We start from the raw sequence: 20057 nt of genomic DNA, 5'->3' as shown, positions 1-20057 counted from the left end.
AACTCTACTACGTTTGTTTTCTGCTGACCACACTGAATTATAAGTACCATTTGACATAAAACGTAAAATAGCTTGAAAATAATGGAGATGTTTGCAGTTGTATTACATTCCTTTGGATTATGACTTTTTACTGGAGTGGTGTTGACTGACACAGAAATCTCTGAAGGGTAATTTTCTTAGGCACGTGGACCACCTGGAAACCTTTCTTCATCTACATTGCATGAGCACATGAGCATTTTTCCCCAGAACATATGTAAATCCCAGCAGCAAGAACTGCCTTAAATCTGAAGCAGATAGGCTATAAAACTATTATTTTCATTTTCACCGTACCAAGCAGTTTTGAAGCTACCTCTAATCCTCACGACTGGATCCCATCAAATGGCTCCTCTTTAAAACCGAAATAGAAGTTAATAAGCAGGTGAGATAATGTGCCTCAGGCAAACACTCCTTACTTAATAATACAATGGAATCTTTTCTTTTTCCACCATTCACTTGCTTTCAGCTTCCTTATATAAGGCTTTTCATAAAGCTTTCAATTTTTTATCAAATTATGTCCATATGATTGGATTAATAATGAAACTCTAGTTTCAGAACATCAATTTTATGATGTCTATTAGCTTGCTCAGGATTCCCAGCTTTGCAGCTGCTGTGTTACAAAGCACATGTTTGAGGTTATGAGCTTAGCCAGTCCTGCCTAGACTTGAAGCTGAGCTCCCTTGGACAAGTCTTGGGCCTCAGTTTCCTTCTTCTTAACTTGGTACCTGTTATAAACTTTTTTTTTGTCGATCATGGGATTTGAACTCTGGGCCTGGGCGCTGGCCCTGTGCTCTTCAGCTCAAGGCTAGCGCTCTACCGCTTGAGCCACAGTGCCACCTCCGGTATTCTAGTGGTTTATTGGAGATAAGACTCTCACGAACTTTTCCTGCTCGGGCTGGCTTTGAACTGCGATTCTCAGATCTCAGCTTCCTGAGTAGCTAGGATTACAGGCGTGAGCCACCAGCGCCTGGCCTATTATAAATACTTTAAATAACCTACCAATCAGCTCTTTGCACAATCCTTGTCTCCTACTAAGCAGTCCATCCAATCATTAAACATCGATCATTATCAGGACCATGATTTCCCACTTCTATTTTTATGTGTTGTTATAGGAATTGGCAATATCTATTCAAAGTTCAGGCTTCGTGGACTCTATTTCAATGCCACATTCCCAAGATTGTTCCTCACAAGAAATCAGTGGCATGGTCATACTCTTTCTGTACTCAGTAGGGTAAAACTTAAGTGTTCTCACCAAAAAGGAGAAAAAGGAGAAGGTAACTCTGAGGTGATCCCTATGTTAGTGTGGTTGTGATGATTATTTCACAATGCATATGCATATCCAGTACCCAACTCTACACCTTCAAGACAGACTACTTGAATGGTCAACTATACCTTGATTCAAACTTTTTTCAGAAAGAAACAAATTATATTTTTTAATGAAGTCAGGAGTCAGAAAGCTCTTCTTCTGAAATCCTTCATTCAGACCATTTATTGTCTAATACACCCTTCTGAGCTCTACGTACCTTTTCTCTCTGCATTTTCCTTTTATGGCAGCAGCCCATGACGCTGAGAGGCCCCGAGCCCAGGGTCACAGCACTTTTTATACATTTTTTAGGGAGGGCAGGGGCTTTGCATACATCATAACTGCTTGTAACAAATGACTACAAACCATCATAAAACAACTCTATGGTATGATTGGCGCACTACAAAGCGGGAAAGGACCAGAAACAAGTTGCTGGTTAGATCACGGGGCTGACATACTTTAAACTGGTTGGCTTGCACCACAGGGGAGTCTCAAGAGCATAGGTGCTAAACTGCAGGGTGTCTGGTTTAGATAATGGTCACCGGACCCCAGGAGGGGCAGCTCTGGAGTTTCAGATAGGGTAATTACAGGCCTTGGGGCTGAAGTGGGTCAAGGGTTAAATTGCAGAACTGAGATGGGGGGGTCTTAAGAGAAATGGAGTTGCTTAGGATCCTCAACTTACACAATCACACAGAAGGACAACATAAATGCATCACAACTACATTCAGTTTAGCCCTCATCATTGCCAATAAATGCTTCTTAGGAAATGTTCTTTCTTTCTTTTTTCCCATACAAGTACTTCAAATCATGTCCTGTCATCACAAGTGTCTAAATGTACACCAGTTCAAGACAGGAGCTCCTCTTTCTTTTAACTACACATTCACCCAGAGGACGCTTTTCTTTACTCTTTTTTTTTGGGGGGGGGGTCCGGTCATGGAGCCTGAACTCTGGGCCTGGGCCCTGTCCCTCAGCTCTTCAGCTCAAGGCTAGTGCTCTACCACTTGAGCCACAGTGCCACTTCCAGCTTTTTTCTGTTTGCTTATGTGGTGCTGAGGAATCGAACCCAGGGCCTCATGCATGCAAGACAAGCACTCTACCACTGAGCCACCTTCCCAGCCCTTCTTTACTCTTTTCTTCCTTGATGGCCTTATTCATCCTGTGACTTAAAGAGCCATCTGCAGACCAATAATTACCAGCTCATTTCTGGGGTTCTAAGCCAGCAACACAAATTGCTTTCTGCATATCAATACCAAAAAGCTCTCCAGTACAAAAAGCTCAAATCAAAATTAAACATATTTTGTTCCTTAAAACTTGTTTCTCACTGGGTGCCGGTGGCTCAAACCTATAATCCTCACTACTCAGGATGCTGAGATCTGAGAATCTCAGTTCAAAATCAGACTGGGCAGGAAAGTCCGTGAGATTCTTAGCTCCAATTAACCACCAGAAAATGAAGTAGTGCTGTGGCTCCAGTGGTAGAGCCTCAGCCTTGACTGAAGAGCTGAGAGACAGCACCCAGGCCCAGAGTTCAAGCCCCATGACCAACAAAAACAAAAAGCAAAAACAAAAACTTGTTTTCCCACGTGTGGCAAATAAGCTAATGGCACTATTCATGTTGTTGAAGACGGACACCTGCAATCCTATACTTTCTGCATTCAATTAATCATCATGTGTCATCTCTGTTTCATTTCTTCTACTTCGCCTTACCTAATCCTAAACTTCTTTTTTCTTCTATTCACTTGACACCCTCAATTGTATGTGATTATGATTTCATTTTCTTGTAGACAGAGTTCTTAGTGTGCCAAAACTTCTCTTTTTCGAAGGTATATTCCCACCCCTACACACTGCAGGACATGCAGCTGACGGTACACACGTACATTCTGAATGGCTAATTGTTTTTAGGTAGTATATTTATCCTGTTGATGTTTCAAGTTACTTCCTTCAAGAATCCAAGATTTATTTATCTACTTTGATTTTCAGCTTAGCCTGCTCTAGATAGGGTAGACACAAAATGTTCCTCGATATCTTTTAGCCCTAAGCACGGGGGGAAAAAAAAAAAAACAACCTGAATTTCTCCCAGGCCAAAACACAGTGTCTTCTCTTCCAAAGAAAAATAAATTTTCTAAGAAATGGAAACATAGTCTGCTTTGTTTCATTACATAAATATACTTTGAGCCCAGGTCTCTCCCCTCTCATCTGCAGACCTCTTCAGGTTCAGGCTTCCTACTACCTCTTTTCTTTACATAGTTTAAGAGCTCTTCCTGTCCCTCAGTCATTCAAATGTGTTCTATTGTGTTTGCTGATAAACATGCCATAGCAATGCAAACCATACTTGATCATGGAAGCACTAGTGCTGTTTTTTTCCTAATAGAAATACTATTGCTTTCCACTCTACAACATGATTCCAAACTATACATTTTAAAGCTCTGTAAGTATTAATCAGTTTTAAATCAACTATCTAATTCATTTAATTGCCTATGCATGTATCTGATCTTCTTTGTTTTATCTTTTGATTTTATTTATGATGATGATAATAATGATGATGATAATGATGATGATGAGGTGTGTGTGTGTGTGTGTATGCATGTACATGTCCTGGGGCTTGAACTTAGGGGCCAGGGCATTGTCCCTGATCTTTTTGTACTCTCCCACTTGAGCCAAAGCTCCACTTCCTGCTTTTTTGATGATGAACTGGAGGTAAAAGCTTCACAAACTTCCCTGCCCTTGTTGGCTTTGAACTGTAAACCTCAGATCTCAGCCTCCTGAGTAGCTATTGTTAGAAGCATGAGCCACCTGTCAAGTTAGATCTGGCAACAATGATTGATAAGAAATGTACTCATTACCTTGTTCATATAACTATAACCCCTCTGTACAGTATTTTCACAATAAAAAACTTATTTTAAAAAAAGAATCAATATTATCATTCTTCTTTGAAATGGTTGTAATATTGTTTTCATCATTACTTAAAATCTGAGTGCATATTTATTTATTTATTTATTTTTGGTCGGTCATGGGGCTTGAACTCTGGGCCTGGGCGCTGTCCCTCAGCTCTTCAGCTCAAGGCGAGCGCTCTACCACTTGAGCTACAGCGCCACTTCCAGTTTTCTGGTGGTTTATTGGAGATAGGAGTCTCACGGTCTCTCCTGCCGGGGCTGGCTTTGAACCGCGATCCTCAGATCTCAGCCTCCTGAGTAGCTAGGATTACAGGCGTGAGCCACCAGCGCCCGGCACATATTTATTTTATACTTACTTTCGCCATAATTTTTGCCTCTTCCAAAATCATACTTTTGACTGTTTCTGACAAGCAAAACATATATTAGTGTTCAAAATGTCTTGAATACAACTTCTCTGCATCAGTGGACTATACTGAAATAATCAGAGACCAATTAGGATAATTCCATCTTGGAGCCAAGACAAGATGAAAGAATTACAGAACATTCAGGTTGATAAGAGGACGTGACCTGGGCAAGAATATTCCAATGGACTGATAAGATTTACTCCAAGTCTCATAGGAAATACCAGTCGGAATGTATGGAGATTTGGAATTTAGGCCAAAGAAAGTAAGCAATCTTTCTAAGAAGACATCTGAGTCAATAGTTCAACACTTAATTTTGAAAGATATAGTAGGCTATAATGGTGCTTTATAATCTTGTACTAAATATTTTTGCTTGAACTAACAGATTCTATACATCATAGGTAGTGATAGATTCTTGAGTTAAATTTGTGGGAGACTGCCTTAACCCTGGCATAATACTCTTTGAGATTAGAGATTTCCTTGGATGGGAAGCTATTTCTAAATAAGCAGACAGATTTAATCCTTTTATACACAATTTCTTTGGAATGTTCCACCAGATTTAGTCCTGACAAACCTTATAAAGTTGAGGTTCACCATGTCCAGAACTTTCTTTACTAACGTCTAGACCCAAACTTGAGGCAAAGATAATTTGTGAGGCCTTCTAGATCTTTCCTTTCATTATTTTATTAACAGTATGTAGAAAAAGAACAGCATACTTGGAATAATAGGTCATTATCCCACAACATTTAATTCAAACTAGCAGTGGAGTTTAAATGGTTGTCCAATTATTTTCTGATAATGAAATGGTTTTTATTTCATTGTGATGATACTCCCAAACACATAATTTTGCCACATACCCTTCAAGACTAGGTTTCTCTCTCTCTCTCTCTCTCTCTCTCTCTCTCTCTCTCTCTCTCTCAGCTTCCAGGTTCTTTTCACTTTCCTTTGAAGCTCTATCAAGATTATATGTCTGTATCATTTCTTTAATGTCATCTCCATCTCTCCCACTGCATCACTCCATATAACTTAACCCCTTGAACCTAAAGATGACGTCCTTATTCTGGATCAAAAGCAAGCCAACTTTATCCTCTGGACTAAATCCATCCTTGTAGCTAATCTAGGAATGCGTGTTTGTGTTTTTCTTGTCCTTTTAAACTGTTGCAATTTTTACTTGTAAAAAATACACAAAGTCTAAAGATGACACAAAAATCTTAATATCAGTGTCCATAAAGCTTTATTAGCATGCAGTCATGCTCTGTCATTTACATTTCTCCCATGGCTGGATTCATGCTACCCTGCCAAGTTGCGTAATTATAACAGACTGTATAACTGTGGCATAAAAATATTTACTGTCTAGCTACTGATCACAATTTTCTGAGTCCTTGATATAAGATTTAGCTCTACCATGAGCACCTGAAACTTAAATAATTAAATATTAGTGATTATAGAGAGATGAGTATCTGTTGGAATACTGTTGAATGAATGGATATAAATGAACATGACTGGCCACCAGGAAAACCTAGATCAATATTTTCAATATTTGACTGGAAACCTAATAATTCACCTAATTTTTCTCTAAGACTAATAATCTGGCTAGTCCTCCTATTAAATTTCTATGATACCTTTTTAAGTGTATTTATAGCTTTTTATTCCATTGTTTTACAAATGAAACAAGGAAATGAAAGGCAAGTGAAAATTGAAATCATTACAATGTATTTTTCAGATTAGGTTCAGATGAATGAAGTCAGATTTATTTAAAAAATAATGATGCATTAACTAATCTCATAGCATTACTGAACGGAGAGTTTTGATAAGGAATGTAGTCCTTGTTATGTGGAAGGTATAGATAAAAGGATCTCAATCTAAGACTGGTCTGAGCAGAAAGCACAAGGCCCTATCTGAAAAATAATTAAGTAGAAGTGAGCAGGGTGTGTGACTCCAGCACAAGGCTCTAAGTTCCAACCCCAGAATGACCACCAAACACAAGTAAATAAAACATTTCAGAAAGGAGTAGTGCCTAATGTATATATCATCCTCTCGAATCATTTGATACTAGCTAGTGAGATACTTTAGATTCACTTACAAGGCCCTTATTAAATGGAAGTCATAAATTATCATCACAAGTCTACTTGATCTTTCTTTCAACTTATAGGATAGCAAAACCTGATCTGTTTGTTTCCCCTAGCATTTCTTCTGATGTGTACATTAGTAGTGATATAAAAATAAATAAATAAAAATATGATGGCCAGACATTGGTGGCCAGCTTCTCCGGAGGCTGAGATGGGAGGTTGGCCAGTCCAGGCAGGAAAAGTCTGTGAGACTTTTATCTCCGAATTAACCACTAAAAAGCCAGCAGTGAAGGTGCGATTCAAGTGGTAGGACACCAGGCTTGACCACAAAAGCTACTGGGACAGCTCCATCCACCACACCCAGAATTTCAGCTCCAGTACCAGCATCAAATATATATATATATATGATCAAAGTATATTATTTGCATGTGTGAAAATGTCCCAATGAAAACCATTCCTTCCTACATCTCAACAACTATGCCTGCTCATGGTAACTGCTGTCTTTCAGAACGCAAGAAGAAAACCGGCTGCAGAGCCTTTAGCCTTCGTCTTGAAGGCAGGGAGTATATGAAGACGGCTCAGCCATGTCAGAGACTTCCTCCCACGACTCCTTCTACGATTCCTTATCCGACGTGCAGGAGGAAAGCAAGAATGTGGACCACTTCCCAGGACTCTCTGCTTTTCTCAGTCAGGAAGAGATAAACAAGAGTCTCGACCTGGCCCGCCGAGCTATAGCCAGCTCTGAAACCGAGGATTTCGACTCGGAAAAGGAGATCTCACAGATTCTCAACAGCTCTCCGGGCAGCCTGTGCGCAAAGGAGGAGAAGAAGGAGGAGGAGGAGGAGATCAAATTGGCCGAGCCGACCTCTTCTGCAAGGCCTCCAGATCGCAGGCCAACCCCCGCTCAGCCTCTGGCAGTGGAGCAAGCTGAAAGCATCAGTTCACCTGCTTCTAGAAGAAAACCTGCCCTCTCACCCCTGCTTGCCAGCCCCAGCTATATCCGGAGCCTGCGCAGATCTGAGAAACGTGGGGCAAAATTTCCCAGCCCCAGTGCAAAGCCGAAGCCTGCGCCTCCAAGCCAGGCCGGGCCCCAGAGCCAGCTGTGCGACAAGGCCGCTAACTTCATCGAGGAGCTGACATCCATCTTCAGGGAAGCAGCCAAGCCGAGAAACCGGAGCCCCAACGGGGAGTCCTCATCCCCAGACAGTGGGTACCTGTCTCCTAAAACTCAGCCCTCGGCCCTGATGAGTGCCACAGCCAGCCAGAGCCCCACCGAAGAGCAGCAGGAGATGGAGGCCAGACCCTGTTACCCGGGCAGGCAGCCGCCCCACCGCCTCACGCACCTGCAGCCACAAAACGGGCTCCACGTGCGCTCGGCGCCCAGGTTCATCCAGAAGCTCAAGAGTCAAGAAGTGGCCGAAGGAAGCCGAGTCTACCTGGAGTGTAGGGTCACGGGGAATCCCACTCCAAGAGTCAGGTAAGACGGTTTTATGGTAAACGTCAAGGATGGTGTTCACTCTGCAAGTCACTTCAATGCGGAAAAGGGGAAAGGGGGTGCGGGGTGCGGTCTGCGGGGTGTTCTGGACACTGAGGTAGGGTTTTGTCGAGGGCTTATAAGCAAGAGCGTGGCCTAGGGAAGTTCTTCATGGTTCCAGGCATTTCTGGCACGATGATTTTTGGGGTGCTGAACCATTTGTGCTATTGACTCTGAGAAAAGGGCCAAAAACTTAAGAAGGAAATGAGAAATGCAAGGAGGTTGTGATATACGACTCTAGAGTTACCAACAGCCAGATACTTCAAATGTGAAATTGAGTTAGCCAGAGAAAAGTGGTGTGTGTGTGTGTGTGTGTGTGTGTGTGTGTGTGTGTGTGCGTGTGCGTGTGTGTGCGCGCGCGCATGCGCGTTGATGAAGATGATGAAAATCTGGCCAGAACTCAAAAGTTTTCTAGAGCAGCGCTGAAATAATGCAGTTGAACGCATGGAGACAATCAGAACACACTCAGTAAAGATAAGCCTAAGTACACACCTCCCAGAGGACACCACCAGAGGAAACAGAACTCCATTGCTGAACAGAGACAGATGAGCGCCAGTGATACATGCCTGTAATCCTAGCTAGTCTGGAGGCTGAGATCTGAAGATGGAGGTTTGAAGCCAGCCCAGGCAGGAAAATCCCTGAGACTTTTATCTCCAATTTGGCCAACTGGCCAAAAGCCACAAGTGGAGCTGTGGCTCAAGTGGTAGAGCACTAATGATAAATAGAGTAGAGAGCATTGCAGGTTGGTTATGGGTGTGTGCAGATTCAGCCTTCCAGAGTCTAGGTGCAGGTAAAAATAGGAATGAAATGAATGTGCGCACACAGTCAGTAAAATCCTCACTATCATGTGCATTCGAATTTCATAAGATCCTCCTTCTTTTTTTGTGTTCTCCTGTACCCAAGAATCACATGACACGGCTCCTGTCATGTAATTAGTAGTGTCACCTTTGTCAAGTTACCTGGCACCTCTTTGGCTCGGCTTTGTTATCTATGAAGTGGGCATTATAGCAATGCCATCCTGCTGCTGTTTCGTGGTAATTGAAATAACTAAATGGGAAATAATGAAACAGGTCCAGGGCCCCAGTTGCAAGGAATGGTGTTGATGTCCTGCTTTCGTTTCACATGGCAGAATGCAAAGAGCATTTCAACTTGGAGTTGTGCTGCAATAAGCATGCATCCATGTGTTCTGAAAGTTTTGCTTATATTAACTATGAATGTTTCACCTAATTTACACGTTACTAAAGAGTAACTGTGAAAAAACATTTAGAAAAATGGTAAACTAGACAGCAGTGGCTAAAACTGAAGCACTGATGCCTCCTCATTCAGTAGTTCTGGAATCACAAGATTGACACCTTCCATACTTCACTAGTGTTGGTTGCTTCGTTTTGCCAAGCATCATTGAAGAACATGACGTAAGCACTCGTGTTCGTGCTGCCACGTGGCAAAATTAGATTCGGACAATTATATTCCCCACCAATCAACCAATTTATCCAACCAATTGACCTTGTCGAATTTTACTTAGTTTCTTTTAGAAACTGACAGCAGAGGGCAGCAAAAACCTTTTTCATATGTTTATTTGATTAGGTCCCTAAATTTTGCAGTCCACAAGAATTTATTTTCCCCCTGCTAAAAATAAATTGAGTACTTTTTTTCAGACTCTACTTGGATCTTTTAGAAGCCCCCCCCCCAATCTTGAGAACAAATCACTCATCAATAGAATTATACTCACATCACAGGTCTGCAGATTTTCCAACTATGTGCTATTCCATCCCAATTAGTACGTTTCCAAATGGAGTAAGATAGCAAGGAAGCCATTACCTTTCAAGAATTGCCAAAAGCACCCATTTACCATCAAAGTATTCATTCAAGTAAGTAGACTGCAATCTCTGTGTTGATGTTCATTTCACCATCTGGTATTTCTAGAGACCAACAAAAGCATGCTTTGGCCTGTTTGGAGAGAAGGGACAACAGTTGTTATTAATTATGATTAAACTAGTTAATAAAGTATATTTAACTAGCTTTCTCATGTTCTTTTCCAATGTCCCCGTGTCAATGACCAATATTCCTTGGACCTTGCAAATTGTGTCCCTTCTCATGAAGACTTTGATACAAATGCTTCATTGTTTAGGCAGCTGGTCTTTTCCCAGTTGTTTTTGTTTCATTTGTTTTGTTTTGAGAGATAGTGTATATCTGCTCGCTGAGTTTTTTTAACATTCTGTTCTGGATCTGGGGATCTTGATCATCTTGGTTGTGCATTTGTGAATTCCTAAGAATACTAAACTCTTTTGAGCTCATAAGGCATTGTGAGGGAAATTTTGCATCAGAAAGAAACTCATCAACAAAGAGAGCATGAAAAGCTGGCCCAGACTGCATCAGTCCAGGGGACCCAGAAACCAGACATTCGAGAAACCTGTTGGCTTCACAGGTCATCTCCTAAGGCCCCAGGAGTAGTTGTCAGTAATATCTGAAGCAAGCAATGAGAGAGACTGGCTGAGAAGGGTGGACACAGACCTGGGATACTTCCTGAGAAGTGAGGCAGTGTGGTGCAAAGGGACTGGGTGTCTGGCCAGCAGAAAGGCAAGGAGAGAAACTCAACCCGCCATGACTTTAGACAAGTGTCAAAGCAGAACACAAGAACAGAGCAAGAGATCTGGATTGGTCCTGATGAAATGAGAACTGAATGTGTGCTGGGTCCAGAACAGAAGAAAACAAATTGCTTTAGACACGGCTGGCCTACAGTGCATCCAGCTGGAGACTCTTAAATATGATCCGGGGAGTGTTTGGTCCAGAACCCTGGGCCTAGGCAAACGAATAAAGGTAAATAGAATAGCTCCAGCTAAAAGGAAGAGGAAGAGAAACAAAAGGAGAAGCCAGGGCAGTCATTTCAAGGTATTTCTGCTTTGCATGCAATCATTTCAACCTCTCACATGGTACATATTAGTAATAAACACAAAGAGGAGAGAACATTTTCTCATGTCCAACAAAGTCTCAAAGATGGGGGCAGGGTCCTGCTGAAAAGTGCGTGTATATATTTGGAGCCTTACACTTTTAGGTTGTAGTCAAGGAGCATAATTATTTTGTAGTAATTTGAATTACTACATCATACAAAGCCAGGTCAGAGTTCACCTGTTTTCTGTGATGATATCCTAAGGTCCACATGTCCCATGCATTATTTCAGAACCATATAAAGACACATTCCCTGCTGTCACTCATCTTCCCTCTTAATCCTTTTAGATTCATTAATGAGTCATAATTATTTTTAATTGACTTCTAAGCCAGGTGTGGTTGGGCATAACTGTAATTTCAGCCCTCAGGAGGCAGAAGCAGGAGGGTTATGAGTTGGAGGACAGCCCGGGCTACATAGTAAAACCATCTTAAGTACAACAAGAATGACATTTAGTATTCTAAATGTTGACCTGATATTTTCACCTCATGCTTTGAAAAATACCCTTTTATGATAACCATATATCTTAAGCCAGTGAAATGTAAGATGGTTGGCATAGGAAACGGTAGTGATGTGCTAAGTAGCACAGGAATAGTGAATTCATCCGAAAGGCTGAAGCAGAAAGCAGGTATTGTGCTTCCTGACCCTGAACTGGGTGAGAGGACACTGCCCCCCCCCCGCCCTCCCCCTCACCTTCGCTGCAGTTGAGTGTTTATGTAGGCCTCACAAACAAGCTCCATGAGAAGAGACTGGTGAAATGGCCAGGCCTGAACATTTTATAGGCATCGAATCCATATTCAAAAGAACAGGGCAGTGTGATGATTTCTGAAATGCTTTTCTCTATGAAAAAGAACCACAGGCCTTCGTGGTTATTGCTCCTTTGTTTTTTCTTTTGCTTCCAGTAAATTCATAATAGTGGATCAAAATAAACCCGGAACATTTTTAATATAAAAGAGTGCATGGGTTGGGAAGGTGGCTCGGTGGTAGAGCGCTTCCCTTGCATGCATGAGGCCCTACGTTCGATTCCTCAGCACCACATAAACAGAAAAAGCCAGAAGTGGTGCTGTGGCTCAAGTAGTAAAGCACTAGCCTTGAGCTGAAGAGCTGAGGGACAGCGCCCTGGCCCAGAGTTCAGGCCTCATGACTGACACACAAAAAAGTGCATATATGTCACAAAAAAAACTATACGCAAAGCCTATAAATAAAGTTATGAATAGTGGTCCGAACACATCCTTAGCTTAATATCATATTGTGCAGTCAACGTGTTTATGTTCAAAAGAAATGAAACACTTGCAGACTCCCACCTACTACTGTAAAAGTGAAATCCAACAATAGTCAAAGCATCTGCTTTAATATTCTCAATACAGCTACTCATAATTAATCATAAGATGCCTATTAGGTCATCACTGTTGGCCTTGTAAAGTTTTATTTAATATGTCGTTAAAATTAATTAAATTCTCTCTTTTTATAATAAAAACACAGCACCTCTAATGAAGCCAATTAGTTTACATTACCAAAACTTTGATCACCTGCAAAAGCCAAAATAGAATTATCCATCTCAAATCTGTCAACACAGCCGGTAGAACTTTTCACTTCCTCAAAGACAAAAACTGAAAACAAGCCTTCGATTCTCTGTTCTGAATTCGGGGAACTGCTGTGCACGATATCCTATTTGCTGACTGTTTGATTTGTGAAAATATGGCCACAGCACCATTAGCCAGTGGGTTATGAACATTCAGTGCTTCTAGAGTGAAGATTCAGATGGCTTAAGCCAGGACTATTGTTGTTAACATATATAGTGAACAATAAGGTAGCAGATGGTACCATCGGATTATTAATATGAAACATTCCAGCAATATATGGGTTGTTACTTCAATATAAAACATAAATACATATAAAATACTCAAGAAAACAATGTTGTACACGTATGTAAGTTTAAGACATTCTTACACAAAACCTTTCTATCCAGCAAAATTGACTACTTGATATCTTTACTTGAAGTTTAATAGTCATATCAAATTTAATGTATCCAAATGAAACAATGAAATCTCTATATAACCAATGTAAGGTAATTTAAAAAAAAGAAGTACTTATAAAAAGTAAATTTAATGGATAAATTTTGGAAAGAGTAAAAATAAATCAGGGACTGGGTATGTGGCTTACTGGTAAAGTGCTTGCCTAGCATGCATGAAGCCTGGGTTCGAGTCTCCAGTACCACATAAAACAGAAAAGGCCAAAGGTGGTTCTGTGAGTGCTAGCCTTGAGCAAAAGAAGCTCAGGGACAGTGCCTAAGGCACTGAGTTCAAGCCCAAAACTAGCAAAAAAAAAAAAATCATGTCCAAAAGCCCTCCATCCAACTGTCAATGGAAAACCCCTGACTCTCTCACCAGCCTTCTCCATTATATCCAAAGCTCCAGCCAGTATCACCTTGGTTATATCCCAAACCTGACCAGTTCACACCACCTCCAATAGCAAGGAAGATATGGGCACTTTTCTCTTTTTTACTTTTTATTATCTTTAAGTAGTTTTACAAAAGGATTTAAAATCCAATATGTCAAATTGAGAGTACAGTGCATCTTGATAAGGTCACCTTTTCATGGTTCTCTCCCAACTGCATCTCTCTCCTCAATTTCACAAAGAATGAACTTGAGCTGTATGTATCAGGAGATCTGAAAATCACAAACACAACATCAACCAAATTCTATGCAAGCTGGAAAAACATAGGCACAAATTATGCAAATCAATGCATTCATTTGAAGTTACACTTGCAAAGCAGCTCTACCCCGGGATACAGATGTGATAAGAATGTAGAGGAATTCATGAGCACAACAAAAGCCAAAGGAGAGATTTAAGGAGAGTGCTGCTTTTCAATGAAGGAATATATATATATATATATATATATATATATATATATATATATATATATATATATAAATATATATACATATCTATATCCATAAATATATATCTGACTCCTTTGCAGAGATGATTCTGTCTGTGGTAAATAGATAAAAAGGCATGTGATCTGTCTCGATGTGTTGTTTCTTTCTCATTCTTTCTCCTCAATCTCAGCTTTCACCCAATGCATACCCATTTATAATTTTCCCCCATATTTATATATACATATTTAGAAAGAACATGATCATAAATGTGAGGCTATGTTTGAGGCTATGACTACAGGGAGAAAGAGAATAATACAGGAAAAATAGAATCAAAATAACTGCTTCATGAACCAAGATGGCATAGGAAATTCACTGAAAGTTATTGGTTAATAGGAAAGTAGTAGAAATGGAGATCAAAATATAATACATGCATGCATAAAGTACCATGGTGAAAGCCTTTTGTATAATTAATATATGGTAGAGGGGAAAACTAGGTAGGAATGGAAGGTAAAACAGGGTTTTCTGGAGAAGGAACACGTGGAAAGGGGAAGGCGAAAGGAGAGGGTCAGGTAAAGTAAAACTAATCCAGGTTCTTTATCCAAGTGGAGCCTAAACCTTGCTCAGAGGATGCTCTCCTTCCAGTCTTATTTTTATTATTATGACTAATTGTAGAGTCTCATGAATTTTCCTATCTTGGCTGGCTTCAAAAAACAAATGCTCTAGATCTCAGCCTCTTGAGTAGCCAGGAGTAAAAGTGACCACAGATAACCAACTTTGGAATGGGTTTAAGAAGGGGAAAGGAACGTAAGACAGATGAGGGGTAGTGAGTGTGTCTGGAATCTATTGGAAGTATGTGTAGAAATAACATGATGAAATTTCTCATATAACTAATCTTGGCTAAGATTTTTAAAAACTGATGCTACTAGAGGATTGTAAGTTTTAAGGCAATCTGGCCCCTCCATAGTGAGACCCTGCCTGAAAAACTCAAACTGAGGCACTGGGAAGTTGGCTTAGAGGTAGAGTGCTTGCCTAGCATGCAAGAAGCTTTGGATTCGATTCCTTAGTACCACATCAACAGAAAAAGCCAGAAATCACCCCCTGGCTCAAGTGGTAGAGTGTTAGCCTTGAGCAAGAGAAGCTCACAGACAGTGCCCAGGCCCTGAGTTCAGGCCTCAAGACTGGCAAAAAATAAAAATAAAAGTAAAAAATGACTGCCCTGTGAGAGTTAACTGCTAGGCTCTCATTAACAAGACTTTTGAACATTTTCTATAGACCTCAGGGAAATGGATTAGCTTGATATCACTGAACCAGAGATATTGCCTCTGTTTTGTGTAATTATTGTTAAAAGATTTGAACATTTATACCTCCTCTTCCTGGCCAATTCATGACACAACCATGCCTTAATAAGCCCATTTGGGATATGCTAACATGGCCCAAACTGGTATTTCAGTGAACCCAAAAGCAAGCTTGATATTCAAGGCAAATGTGAAGTATCAACGTACTCAGGAAATCAAGTTGAGAATGTCACTAGTATCTTCTGATAAGTAACAGTAGTCAGATTAGACAGTACCATCAATTTACATTCCAATGGTCAATTTCTACATTTAAGAAGAAAATCACTCCGAAATAAGCTTATCTAAGGAAATATATATATATTCACTGATAATCTTATTAGAATAAAAAATTGGCTGTGCACCAGTGGTGGCTCACGCCTGTAATCCTAGCTACTCAGGAGGCTGAGATCTGCGGATTGCAGATCAAAGAAAGCCCAGGCTGGCAAGTCCATGAAACCCTTATCTCCAATTAACCACCAGAAAACTGGAAGTGGAGCTGTAGCTCAAAATAGTAGAGCACCAGCCTTGAGCAAAAAAGTTCAGGACAGGGCCCAGGTCCTGAGTTCAAGCCCCAGGACCACCATACCACCACCAACAACAAAATGCTGATATGGCAAAGAAAAGCTGTCATGTATCATCCCAGCCCCCTTGGTAAATTGTTTAAATTTTCCATGCCTCAGTGGTTTTCTAGTCAAATAAGAAAACTAGTAGCCACTCCTACAGTGGTTCAGAATGTGAAGTCAATTAATAGAGGGAAAGAATTTAAACTGTCCGAGACAAAGTACTAAAAGATTCACAGTTATTTTTATTGCTTATTACCATTGATATGGTGTAAAATCCCTACCTCTACCTTCTCACAAATCTTCGGATCTGCGTTCTTTCTTTAAAATCCTTCCTTTCCTACTGCCAAGTATTTGCAATAGAATGGAGCCAAAGGGAGAGAGGACGCCTCAAGATTATGGACAACACAGATAACCTATAATAAATATAATGTATACCGAAGAGCGTTTCTGACCCTCTTTGTGGAAGTGAGTGCTAGATTTGTATCTTGGGGTCAGGATCAAAATGAAGCCCACTGTAATGGACTCAGACATTTCCCCTAGGTTTCTGTATATTACCATTTTCTACGCACCTTCACCTTACTTGGCCTTGATTGCTGTAAGGATGGGATCAAAGCCAAGGAAAGTGATTTATTCCCACCTCTACCTCTCTCAAGCAAAACTAATTATCTCCCCCTCCTCTCTTTCTGAACCTCAAAGCTGTAAAGATCAGCCATGTGTTATGCATTACTGTCAAACTTGGAAATCTTCCTCCAAATCAAATCTGACTATTGTTTTCTTGCTATGCTTTCAGTTGCTTAACAATTTCACCCCTTGGTTTAACTTCAAGGGCACTTGTTAAGCATTGGCTAACTTGAATTGAAAGTGGTTTTTCAAAACGTTAGCCACTCCCTATTTTCATATCCCAAATAATTTTATCCGGAAGAAAACTCTAAAAATAATTGGAGTCACAAATGCAAGCTTCTTCCCAGCTAAGTAAATTGGCTTCGATTTTATATTTCCTACCTAGAAAGTGTTCTACCATATTGTAAAGGTCCCAGAAAGGATAAGAATGTGCCTTTGGAAATTTAACTTACAAGTAGTCAAACAAGTATGAAGTAATTGCTTTGAAAGAATTTAACTCTGATGTTTCAGATACCTTCACAGTCACAGACACTCAGTGTCTCAAGTCGTTTCTGTAGGGAGGCTGTAAGTACTTCTTGACATGTTTCTTCTTTTGCCTTGCGGCAGTACTGCAGCACGAATCACCGAATCTGTTTAAATATAATTACAGTCGTTTAAGAACTCCTTTAAGATCCCACATTCCTTTGGTTCTCAGAAGTTTCTTTATAAATATAACTGCTGCAAATACAGTTGAAAGTCTGAAATCTGATGCAGTTTACCATGCAGACGGGGCCACAAAACTATTCTACCATTGGCTTGTCCAATGATGTGTACCGATAGAAATGGTTATTTCCCATTTAATTTTAATCCGAACCAAGCAATATTATCTTGAATATCTATGGGGATAGGATTAAACTACTGGTCACAGGAACCCTTGATAGCAAAATCCAATTAAAAACCTTCCCTGACAGAAAAATACAAAGTGAAAACTAATTTTCTTTTCTTGGTTACAAATTCCAATGGTAAACTTTTTTCCATAGGTCAGCATGTGGTAAGTTAGGCTGTACCAACAAGTTTCTAGTCACTTTTCTGATCATGAGCCAGAAAACATAAACAAAAATGCCCTAGGAAATAAGAACATTTTCTTAAGGTTATAGCATGTAGTATTGGTTGTGGGAAGTGGAGAAGTATTTCTAGTTGAGGTAAGAAAATTGTGAAGAAGACTTTCCAGTAATTCAGGAGAATTCAACATAGATGGTGATATTGTGATTCTGGCTCCTTCCTCTCTGTCTCTCTGTTTCTCTGTCTCTCTCTGTCTCTGTCTCTCTGTCTCTCTGTCTGTCTCTCTGTCTGTCTCTCTCTGTCTCTCTGTCTGTCTCTCTGTCTGTCTCTCTGTCTGTCTCTCTCTGTCTCTCTGTCTCTCTCTCTTCTCTCTGTCTCTCTCTGTGTCTCTGTGTGTGTGTGTCTCTCTCTCTGTCTCTCTGTCTCTCTGTCTCTGTCTCTTTCTCTCTCTCTCTCTTCTCTCATAACCTAGCTTCCATGAGATGAACTGTTTCCTCCAGCACATACTCCTACCATGATATCTATCTCACTACAGGTCCAAAGGCAACAAAGCCAAGGGAACAGTGGACCAAAGCCTCAGAAGCCATGAGCAATAACAAGTATTTCCTCTTAACTTGATACATTGCAGGTATTTTGTCACAGCAAGAGAAAGCTGACAGCAAAAGATGGGTTTTTTTTCCCTTTCGTAATGATTATCTTACATTAAAAATAAGGAACTAAGACAGGAATAGTCAAAGAAAGTTGACCAAATATCCAGCTATGGGTGGAACTAGAAGTCACATCAGTCAAGTAAAGGTCCAGAATCTGTACTTTTTATCATTACACTAACACAGCAGAATGAGATCTACAACAATTTTTACAGACTGGTGCCCCCAACAATGTTTGGGTGAACCCCAGCTTACATTAGAAACACATAACATAGAAGTTGTTGGTTACTTCTCTGAAAGCAAATGCTCACAAATGGTTTCCTTCCATTGCTCCAGAGAGTGTTAAAGTTAGAAAAGAGCTATGATCACTTATTTAGCGGTCTTTCAGGTGCATTCCCAGCCTGCTTTGTGGGCTGATAGGAGGGAGAGTCAGAATGTTTACCCATAAAAGCTGCTGCCTGTACTACAGCTTGCAAAAACCTGACCATATGACTTCTTAGCAAAGCCATTTAGTCAGATCTGGTCTCTCTCATTCTCTAATAAACAAAGCAGTCATGCCAAACAGAACATAACAAATACAATTTGTAATCTGGTATGGTACCATTTAATTCTTACGTTTAGTTGCCAGCATTCTAATTAAGAGTGCCTTGGCATATGTTGGCCATAATTCTGCTCCACGGAACACTCTGTGTGCCAAATACAAGGACAGATCATCAGTGCCTGAAGTTAAGGGAGAAATGGCCTCAAGACCACTACCAGTGTTGGTTTCTATTGTTTTTTAAACTAGAGCTTTTCTACAAAAGACCATTGCAAAACAAAACACAATAAGGTAATTTTTTGCAGAATAATTCAACTTTTTAAACAAAACTTTGAGCTACTGAGTTCAAAGTTTCAAAAAGAAACTATGAAGAACGAAATGTGTGAATTGAAGAAATCATATTAACATGTGTACAACTCATACACCAATGTTGTTATCTAATTAAAAGTCATCATTAGGGGCTGGGAAGTTGGCTCAGTGGTAGAGTGCTTGCCTTGCATGCATGAGGCTCTGGGATCAATTCCTCAGCACCAGATAAGCAAAAAAAACTGGAAGTGGCTCTGTGGCTCAAGTGGTAGGGCGCTAGCCTTGAGTTTAAGAGCTGAGGGACAGCACGCAGGCCCAGTGTTCATGCCCCATGACCAACAACAACAACAACAACAAAGTCATCATTAGCTAATTAAAAGCACACCAAAGTGACAAACACTCCTCAACTCAGAGTAAAGTTCATCAGAAGTCATGTGAGGTAGGGATATGGGTTCAGGTGTTCAAAAGCAGGCCATTTTCTTTGTTTTTTTGTGTCAGTCACGGGGCTTGAACTCAGGGCCTGAGCTTTTTTCACTCAAGGCTAGCACTCTGCAAGGGAGTTTCTCTATAAAAGGTATTTTGTCTCCGCTCCATAAATATATATAAGAAAAGTCCTTTCTACCCTAACTCTTAATACTTGAGCCAAGTTTTAATTGAAGGAGATTGAAGCATCTGCTTTAAGGAACTCATTTGTTGGTGTTTATTAATAGAACACACCAACGTGCTACTTCAAATTGGAAATGTCATCACTCTTACTAATTTCAGGAAAAATAGTGTAAACACAAGATAACCCACAGAAAAGCAACGGGTGGCACCAGTGCTGATATATGAGAGATGTTGTGTTTGGATTGTATTTTGTATTTCCAAACCCTAACAGGCCAATGCAGGTAAAATGCTGAATCCTTTAACGAGGTGTGGCCTCCTCCAAATCAAAGTAACTTTACGAC

The 20057-nt window shown here is 40.4% G+C and overlaps 1 protein-coding gene across 2 annotated transcripts in view; it reads left to right on the top strand.

The window, feature by feature from the left end:
* The first annotated feature begins 7284 nt into the window (after positions 1 to 7284).
* The window catches only part of Palld (palladin, cytoskeletal associated protein), a 330283-nt gene continuing 317510 nt past the window's right edge, over positions 7285 to 20057 (top strand). For both annotated transcript variants that reach the window (XM_042700109.1, XM_042700102.1), the window contains exon 1: positions 7285 to 8177. In XM_042700109.1, coding sequence (XP_042556043.1) covers positions 7285 to 8177 — 893 coding nt within the window. The remainder of the gene's footprint in view (positions 8178 to 20057) is intronic.

This window comes from Dipodomys spectabilis, unplaced genomic scaffold (genome assembly GCF_019054845.1).
Source record: "Dipodomys spectabilis isolate Male_0828 unplaced genomic scaffold, ASM1905484v1 ptg000009l, whole genome shotgun sequence".
Classification (NCBI taxonomy): domain Eukaryota; kingdom Metazoa; phylum Chordata; class Mammalia; order Rodentia; family Heteromyidae; genus Dipodomys; species Dipodomys spectabilis.
The sequence above is the reverse complement of the archived record's forward strand: the minus strand, read 5'-3'. Positions and strand labels throughout refer to the sequence as shown.